Source organism: Seriola dumerili, unplaced genomic scaffold, assembly GCF_002260705.1.
Source record: "Seriola dumerili isolate Sdu_G_001 unplaced genomic scaffold, Sdu_1.0 BDQW01000025.1, whole genome shotgun sequence".
NCBI classification, from domain to species: domain Eukaryota; kingdom Metazoa; phylum Chordata; class Actinopteri; order Carangiformes; family Carangidae; genus Seriola; species Seriola dumerili.
This window is the reverse complement of record NW_019174280.1, coordinates 2,363,401-2,373,701: the sequence shown is the minus strand read 5'-3', so window position 1 is coordinate 2,373,701 and position 10,301 is coordinate 2,363,401. Positions and strand designations below refer to the sequence as shown.

General features: G+C 38.5%; 1 protein-coding gene across 1 annotated transcript in view; it reads right to left on the bottom strand.

Annotated features, from left to right (window-relative positions):
* Positions 1-269: 269 nt before the first annotated feature.
* LOC111236221 (endothelin-1-like) overlaps positions 270-10,301 on the bottom strand; it is a 26,105-nt gene continuing 16,073 nt past the window's right edge. The window contains exons 2-4 of the mRNA XM_022764897.1: positions 9,394-9,556; positions 477-596; positions 270-375 (exon numbers count right to left, since the gene is read on the bottom strand). Of these exons, the coding sequence (XP_022620618.1) occupies positions 270-375; positions 477-596; positions 9,394-9,556 (389 nt within the window). The remainder of the gene's footprint in view (positions 376-476; positions 597-9,393; positions 9,557-10,301) is intronic.

Below are 10,301 nucleotides of genomic sequence, written 5' to 3'. Positions count from 1 at the left end.
AAAACAGTCCATCACCATTGCATAAAAATAGATAAATTTAACATTGTAATTGTTTGCTGTGATCGCCTTTATCAAACAAGTTTCAAGACTCTGCAAATGCTCTTCTGTGTGGTCAGTATTTTACTGTTCTTTAGCTTGGCTGCAGGAAAAACCTTTGAGAGATTGCCATCAGGGCAGCCAGACAAACAAAAGGGTCCATGTTTGTTATTTCTGATACATAGAGGACTTCCTTTCAGAAGAGCTGGTGTTACTGTGGCGCCTCATCTCTCTCAGGTCTGGTGTTTGAGTGCATGTCGGCTCCTTTTTTCCCAGAATGCAGCTCTGTATCTCTTCAGTTGTTTGTCAGTCTTCCTCTTCACCACAACGCTTTCCCCTCTGTGGTAAAAGACAAACAGGATGAGAAACATTATGAGTATTGTAAGAGAAACTGCTCTGAGCACGTATATTAATCTTAATCTATGTGCATGTGTCCTTACTCTGTTTGTGTCCGGAGAGAGCAGAAGCTCACACACTCTGTGTCCTGTGTGTCCGTGCAGATGCAGCGGCCGAGGTCCCTCCTGAGTCGCAGCGATCCAAATCCATAAGGAACAACGTGGCTGGAAGACAGAGTTGATGTTGAAAGAGTAGTTTAGGTCTTATTCCCTTGATTGCTTCTGTTTGTATGATGTGATCGTAGTGTGATGAGCGTGTCAGCTGATGTTCATGAGATTGTGTGGTTCATTGAAGTGGACTCTTGTTGTGTAGATAATTACTGCTTACAGTTGTAGCAGCCGCCCTTTTGACCCAGAGGCTAGAAATGTCTCAACAACTATTGGATGGATCGTCGCGGAACTTTTTTCAGATATTCATGTTCTCCTCAGGATGAACTGTAATGAATTCAGCGACCCATCTGACTTCTATCATTGTCTTCTAGCGCCATCATTAGGTCAAGATTTTAATTTGTCCTTGTGGAAGCTCTGTGGAATTTTTTTGCCATCGTTTCTTTTCAATGACATCAGCAGTCAGACAATCAGCTGGTAAACGAGTGAAGACAAAAGTGAACAGTTCAATGATTATCCAAACTGTCTCTTGTAGCATCCATCACAGTTTACAGACCCACTTCCTGCCTCAACTTTGACCTATCCCAGCAGGCACCGGATGTCAATGTCATCATGTATCAGAAAGACGGTGGACTCTCATGACGTTGGGCAGATGTTGCAAATGAAAATCGGGTTGATGTTAAAACCCAACATTCGCTATATGACATTGTGATGTTTAGCGGATGTTGTGTTTTTCTCATGACTAGAATGTTGGTATTTTATATCACTTGGAGAAGTTGGGGTATGAGAACTTAAAACAGTCTTGACCCTGGACTTCTTTGAGTCACTTTGAGATTAATTCATTGTTTTTACTTCCCTCAACTTCAACTTACATTTCCAATGATTCTGGAGAGTTTCTAGAAATCTAACAACTGTGTCAGTTTGGAGTTCAGAACGTAAAAACTGAAGAAAAAGCAACTCCTGGTATATTTTCTTTGCCTCTTGATGAGTTGATGGCTGTTGAACTTTTCCCAATTTTAATTATACCTGACAAATATCATTTTTTCTGAACTACACCAGTGTATGAAGACACCATCGATCCTCATGGAGGACTCCAGCCTATCCCAGCTGAAACTGGGTAAGAGGTTGAGTACGCCCTGGACAGGTCATCTGACTTTTCACAGCTGACAGGTAACTTCTGAACTCACATTCACACCTATTGACAATCTAAAGTTGACAGACAGTGCTAAAAAAAACCAGCATAATGTAGTTAAAGCGCGAGCCTGCACAGAGCTACTCGGTAGCTGTCAGCGGAAGACCTGCTGTCAAAGATCACAGTGAGAATCGTTGCACGGTAAGAAAAGTGACCAGTACCATATTGACCCAAATATAGAAACCTTCTGATTACACTGTCCGATGACACCTGTCTGTTTCCAACATGTGTTTTTGAGAGGGAAGTCTTACCCTCATCTTGTTGGCAAAGGTTCCCTGAGAGTCCTCATCACTGAAGCTTTTTCTCTCATATAAATGATACAGAAAATACAACAATACCTAAAACTAGTTAGTGTATCTTATCTCTGTCACAGACGCTTTCTGCTGTCAGACTGTTGAAGCGTCACAATCCTTTTCTCCAATTTTTTTCAGGCTTCAGTCTTACTGAGTTCATCATCTGTAACAGCTGTAATTCTTGGCCATTTGACAGATTTTGTCCCTGGTTTATTTTCTCCAGTAAAGACACTCATCACAAATTTATTTCCTCTGCGGCAGCAGAACACGTTACACCAGCCTCAGAAACTCCCGCAGGTTAAACTAAACAAACCAAACACTTTCAGAGCTGACTGACTCCGAAAGACTGTATAAACTATACTGTAAACAGACTGGAAACGTTTGTTAGCCAAGCAACATTAAGCCTGCAAACAACCCATGATGCAACACTCGGTAGGAGACTGTGTTACAGTGGCACTCTATCTGCTGTGTAATCTAGTCCTTGAATATAAGACAAGCCTCTCTTTTCAAACAGAAAAATATATTGTCTTACATTTGGTTACATTTTGTTGAGTCCTGATTCAGGTTAATGTTGTGTTAAATTTCCCAGCAATCCTTCAGATGCACTAATGGATGATAGCGTCACTACAGGCTAAGAATAACTGAGGCGATTTATTGTCTGGTTAAGCGTGTATTAGTGCAAGTCTGATCTGTGTTAGCCATATCTGGAACACCTTATTGTGTTTCCCATATTTCACTGCTTCAGTACGCTCACTACCAACATGCCAGACGAGCTTCTTTCACTACTCTGTAGCTGCAGTGAATCATCCCGCCGCGGATCCATCTGGTGCCAGTCTGACTGCCATGACGGCCCGCAACTGGCTTCAGGTTATAGGGGGGGATCCACGGCTGGAGCATTGGTGGAGAGGAGAGAACTGCCAGCAGATGCCAGTGGCTTAACAGCACTACGTTTATGTCAAAACAAGGGGTATGCCTTAAAATAGAACTGAGGTTTCTGCTTTATTGTTTGTGAAATACATCATTTGTGTCACATATTTGAACTCAGATTTCTGGAGTGAGCAGTTGGACTGAATTAAGTTTTCTGTCAAGCTGTGACAAATCATTCATAGTGATCACAATGCTGAGACACTTTGTGCTTTTTTTTTTCTTTTTTTTTTTTTTTTTTTAAAAATCAAATGGCAACACATCTGGATCTCATTTCCACTCTGTGGTCAGTTGTGACCCTTTCATCTCCAAGCCTCCCTCCATCGACCCTCTCCCAGCTCCTGATGCTAATTAATAAAAAATATAATTCACTTTCGTCTCTACAGTTGCTTGACCTTTGTGAGGGTTTCATACACCCTGTTGGCTTCACTTCCACCTTTATGTCTTTACGTCTTTGTCAGGGGCTCAGCGAGCTTCTCCCTGCAGTTAAAGGGATGAATAAATCTAAGTGATCTGAACTTTTGAACTGCAACTTCATGAGTTATGGCTCCACTGGACCAAAATCCTGTTGAATTCTTCTATTCTCTATACCTTCATTCAGAGCTGTATTTACTTATGTATGACTACAGCCAAACAACAGCGCTGATACTGGACAATTCTATGTTCCAGTGGTCCTAACGTTTTAAAACTTCTTCTGCACACGGCAGCAATTATTCAGGTTACCACGGTTAACAGTACACAGACATTACCTGCACATCTTTGGTGAGATGTTTTGTAAACTTGTGAACACCTCAACAGGTGTTTGTGTCCACCAGATGAATGTTAATCCAATATTCACTCTGTTTTAGCTCTGTTTTTGGTCTCCACCACAAAGACCTCCTGAGGGAAATATCTTTAGCAGCTAAATGGCTAAATGCTCCACTACAGTGTCATTTCATGCATTGTTATTAAGAAATGTCCATTTAAGCTGCTTTCATGCAGACGTTTGCTACAAACTAAGAACTTGTGGGATTGTTGAACAGTGTTTTCTTACGGTAGCACTGCAAGTTAAGAAAACACATGCAAGCAGACAAAACACAAGAAACAACCTCATCACTCTGACAACACAACACAAAAAAGTGATGAAGCCGGCTGAGATGCACTTGCACGGATGTGTTATAATACATCCATGTGCACTTGTTGTTCAATGCCTTTGACTTCAAGAGTCAAAACAAGTGCGTCCCAGCCAGGTTCATCTCTTTTTAGTGTCCCTTGGAGACATTTCCGTTGTATGTGAGTATTTGCAGCTCATGTGTTGTCGAATTGATGAAGGTATTTTCTGAATTTGTATGTGTTTTGTCTATTTGCATGTGTTTTCTTAAGTTGCAGTGTGTTGACCTCTCAGGGACATCTATAAAAATGAAAGTATCCATAGATAAGATACGATCACATGGCAAATTAAAACACTGAACTGAACTATGAACAATGTTCATATGAACTATGTGATAAAACGCCACATCATACATGTAAATGAGCTAAAACATGCAATAAGGAATTAGTACTCTGGCAATTGCGGACTGTGTATGTACTATGTGCTGTATAATTTTTTCTTTTAATATTATGTGTGTATATATGTTTTCATTCCATGTGTATTTATGTGTATACAGATTTCTTTGATCTGATGTTCCTGATTCTGATTCTAACATCAGGATCAGAGAAACTGGTTCATAGTATTTAGATATATTATAACACTGTCAGAGTTTGGCTCTCACAAATGATGTTCATGCCAATAAAATAACATGTTTTATGTTGTCTGGCTGGATGTTATCTTGGATAAATGTGTCCACCAAATGGCAGAAGTTATGTAAACTGTATTTGTTTGAGTTAACCAAAGGTGATTTTCATTGTTGAAGAGGCTTGCTGTTGTTCATTAGCTTGTCTTTAGTTTGGATCACAGCCTCTTTGGATGTTATGGAGACATCCATCTGTGACTGAGAATAAAGCTCCTCACTGATTTCAATGTATGTTTATACTTGTGAGAATGAAAATCTACAAAAAACATATCTGTAATTTAAAAATATGCATGAAAATCTGATTTCAACAATAACATTTACACTGAAGAACTGAGTAGTTTAACACTTTCAACCGTTTCAGTTAGTTATCTAGTTAGTCAGCTAGTTCATTTTCTGAACTGTGCCCATCACAAAAGGACTTCCCTTAAAGTACAAGTCCGGTGTTACTTTATATTTTTGTTAGTGTCAAAAAAATACCATAAAAGAAAAAATAAAGAAATCCAACAATGCATTAGTCCTTCTCTCAACACTTTCTGCCTTCCCTCCTCTGTCTGTGGCTCTCAGCTTCAAGCCCACTGGTTCCTCCTGAAGACGTAAATCTTTAAAAACACATCACAAGTGTATATTTTAATTCAGTTTGAAAACAGCTAATCACTGTAGTGTTTATCAAATAAACAGGAGGAAATAACACATTTTTGGGGTCTATATTTAGTGGCGGATTGATCCACATTTGGTTCTCTACTCAGTATTTATGGCAGCAGGACGGTGTGTGTGGGACTGAGTCTAAATAAACTACAGTGTGTATTAGTGGTGATGCAGGAACATGTCACCCAGTGCAACAGGGAGACTCACTCAAGTGTTTTTAAATAGTTTTTGGAAACAATGGAGCTCTTTGGCTGAGAGGAAGAGGATATATCAGGCTGTGATACAAACACAATTCTTGTTATTAGGAGACATTCAGTGTTCGCTCGGGTCTCCATGTGGGATTCGTTGACTTGGAGAAAAAATAAGGAAATCACCAAACTCACTGCATCAATTATGTTAACTAGTTTACATATTTAAACTGTCCTATTTTTAGCAGGATGTGAAGCAGCACCCAGGAGCTCGCTGTCGCCCACAGAGTTCGGTGGTATAGTTAGTCACGGTGGGCACTGCCACTGCTGTTTAGAAGGTCTTTATGATGAAGGCAGGAAGATTACATTTTACCACACTACTATGTTTAGACTAAACTAACAATCTGAGACTTAGTGAGAGGGTCCCACCACTGCAGGAGCTGTTTTTGGATCATCTCTGGAAGCTATTTTGGTTACGTCTCCTCTCCCTGAAGTTAATTAATTTCAAATGGGATTTATTGGTATGACATGAAAAGCCTGAAGTCCAGTACGCTCTGGAGAAATATAGTTCATGTATTGTGAAAAATATTTGCACAGGTTAGTTGAAGTTGTTAAAATCACTGATGGTTTGGGTAGGGTTGGATCAGATTAATCTAGGACTAAACAACAAAACGCAATTTACATTTTCAATAAAACTCATTTTGAACAATATATTGTATGTACAATATATTTTTCCTAATTTTTACCTTTTAATCCTCAAACCTTCATTTGAACAGGAGTTAAATCAATTATTACAAACCCTTCTCATTTTGATTCAACTATTCAATGTGAACTGGGCTCATGAAGTTCTTGTAGACACTGAAATGGGAGCAGGCTGTGAGGAGTTAAGCGGTTGTGGGCAGATCAGGGTCGGACCACAGTGATTTCAGACTCTTTGAGGTCTTCCTGCTGGGTTTGAGTTAAAGGGTTAAAACGGGCTATTTAGAAAAAGCAAGAGGAAAGACGGCAGAAATTACCCTTCGTTAGCAAAAGGTGCGCTTTCTTATTAGCCCCACCACATCTAACTGCTTACTCATTGCTTGTGCATACGGAGCTAAAATGAAGTTAACTGCTACCAATTGTGAGAAGCGACGTGTGCCTGGTTCCTGTTTGAGGCCAGGCGAAATATGAAAAGGACTAGGACATGAAAAAGAAAGTTTCTCTGGTGATGAAATGATACTGAGGTAAATTTAAAAGTCTCACTGTAAAGACATTAAAGTTGCAGTAGCAATATGCTGATTTCAGTTTTGCTATTAATGTGTTTCATATAACAAAGCAGTGATTTAACCTTTACGCAGTTCAAGACACAGGTCACTCTACTCGCCAAAATGTAAAACAATACTGTTCTTTCTGGAAATTATGTTTGGAAAAGTGGAAATTAAATGTCTTGTGAGTGTTGCATTGTGGGTGGTTTGTAGCCTTAATGTTGCTGGGCTAGTGAGCTTCTTCATGTCAGTTTATATGTCAGTGAGTCTTTTAAAATTTGTCAGCCCTAAAAGATTTTAGACGGCACGATTTAACCTGCAGCAGCGTTTGAATGCTGGTGTCTAATGCATTCTGCTGCCACAGAGGAACATCATGATAAAGTTCAGCCCAAATATCGCAATATATGATATTATCACCAGTGGTTATTCAGGGGTTAATAATAAAACTACATTATAATATAATTGTATTTCATGTTTCAGGTGTACTTTTTAAATTATATATAATTATATTCTATGTTTCTGTGTTTCTATGTTGTGTTTTATGTTTCAGGTATAAACGATGCTCCCACTAAACCGCTGTTGAAAGTTTTATTTGTCACATGCCAATGTATGATGTACATTAAAAAGACACGGCAGCAGGGCACACTGTGCAAAACTGCAAAACTGCAAAAAATAAAGAAATAAAGAAATAAATTGCCTATAGCGTGAAATATCATGATATTCGGCAATATCAAATATTGGCCCAAGCCTAGTTCCTGTCAAGTGAAAACAAGGTTAAAGCTTCTCCATGATGTAATGAAATGATAAGGATGCAGTCAAACACACTGATAACTGCTGATTCTGACCACACAGAGAGAGTGGGGCTTATTTTTGACCTCATGTCAGATTTCATTTTTTATGAGAGGCTTCAAAGGAGGTGTTAGGGTGTTATTCAAATGCTCTGATGTAGTTAGTCTTGAAATGTGGACTTTGCAGGGTGAGGCAGCTAAATTGGGACATATCTTGTTTTCACATCTTCCCTCGTGTAAAGAAGTCCAGATCCAGACAAATGAAATAAAATAATCCGAAGGATAGAAGCCATGGTTTGAATTGATCTGTTATTCATCAGTACTACATGCACTGATATATGGGTTACAATAACTGTGTATGATACATCTGTGATCAATGTTTATACGGAACACTGAGCAACATAAGCCTATGAGCCTGATAATGGCCATTGTGGTGTCCAGTCATTTCCACTCCAACAAATCTCTATAACAAAGCTTTTTGTTTTCAGGCCTCATGTTTTACATTTGTTTTGACAACATTGTGTTCATACTGTGTTTTAGAAGAGACGTGAACACCATGAAGCCAACTACACCCTTTTCACTGATTTGATATCGAATCAACAGGGTAAAGTTGAAAAAAATGGACTCTTTCAGTTTAAAACCGATGGCATGAGAGGGGAGAATATTTACAGTATATTGAATGAATATAATGACACTAACAGGAAAACTGAGCTGGTGCAAAAACACAGTACTGGCACATTTCGACTTAATCATTACCTGAGAACTGGTTATGAGTTCGATCAATTTGCACAAATCTTAAATTTTAAATGTGATCTGTACATTTTCCATCTGTAAATCAAACGTTCTAGAATAAATTCAGAATTGTAATATATGACATATGTCCCTATATCAAGAGTGATGTTGCCATGTATGTTATATATATATCAAATATATACGTCCTCTGCATATATGAAGACATAAATGTATAGCATATATAAAATACCCATCGTAAACATATATTTTCAAATATAAAATATATATATATTATGAATCTTAATGTTGTAACATATATGTTAATGATATACAGGTCATTTACATATGCAAGTTTATATAAAAAAAAAAAACAAACATATAAAAATTCTATATGCTTATATGTTATATATTACATGTCTATCTTCCCGTTCTAGGACAGTGGTCTCAGGCTTTTGGACCCTACTTCATATAATATTAACATATATTGACAGGCTTTGGGATGGATATATATCTATGTATATGTGTATGTCTACAACATAAACATACATACATAAACATAAATATTTGTAGGGACTAGACATATATGTAAAATTACGTATAAAGCCTATTATAAATTGGAACAAATTTATATATATTGAAATATGCATTCTTATTTTATATGTGTATATAATTCATATCTGGAAATTCAACATTACATTTGTATGGGCAAGAACATGGATATCTGAACTGTGCTTTCTGATACGGATGGTTGACTCTGCTTTCAATGAGCCTATTATTTTCTGTCCTAAAAACCACTGACCTGGCAAAACAGTGAAAGTTTATCTTAGTTTTGGACTGCAGCTGCTGTGCGTGAAGTCTCTCATCCTCCCTCAGAAACCTCCCAGCTACTGCAGCAGGGAAAACGTTGTACATCCCTCTGAGGTTTTGGAAAGATTATTGATCGCCTCTTATCTTTATTTAGTTTTATTAGCACATCCTAACACTGTAAAAATTAGCACAATGCTCCAGAGTTACGTTACTGTGGAAACAAACCCTTTAAATGTTTAATATTCCTCTCTTGCTGACAGTAAACTCACCTTGGAGTGTTGACCCAGACGATGCCAATGTGGCAGAAAAAAATGCACTCTTTGTCTTTCTGGTTCTCGCAAGAGCAGCGTTTCTCCCGCCGGTGGGCTGTGTGGGTGAGCTGCACCAGGGGGCCGTCCTCCACTGTAGGGCTTGTAACAGAGAAGGCAGAGGCTGGAAAGCACAGGTGGAAGAGGGTGGTTAGAAACTCATCTTTATTGTTCAGTATAAATTATTATCCATTTAATATTACATTTCTGTTTATATTGGCCAGAGGATTTGAGAGATGTCTAGTTTCTCTTTTTGTAAACTCTGTGGGTCATGCTCTTATAAAGAACAGGATCATCCTTAAATTTTTATAATTTTTATTTAGGACTCTGTTCAAAAATGCTGTTCACTCTACAGCTGGGCCATCTGGTGGAGCTGCACCAGAGGGCCCTGCACAAAGCAAACAGCAGAAAAGCTAGGTAAAACTGCTCGCAGCCTATTAACAGTGACTTGGCTCTTTGGATGGTGATGTCCATTGGATGGTGCACCACATTGTTCCAGACTGAAATATCTCAACTTCTACTTTGTATAGACATGCTAAACACATTAGCATGTTAGCATGTTAGCATTTACTGAAGTGCAGCCTCACAGAGCTGCTTTCTTATCAAGTAAAATGAAGACCTGTTGGTTGCACCAGATGAAAGGTGGGTGGATCAGCCAGTAGAAACCATGAATGTATGTGTCAGATTTGATATTGTTCCATCCAACAGGAGTTGAGATACCTGACTCTGTGTTGGCATCACTAAAAAAACCTTCCTTTTTTTCCCCAAAAGTTACTTAACTCATCTAATGTTTCAGCCAAAACTTCATCATCAAAGCAGAATAATATCATCATCATGACGTATCACTAGTTGTTACGGTAACCCTCTCT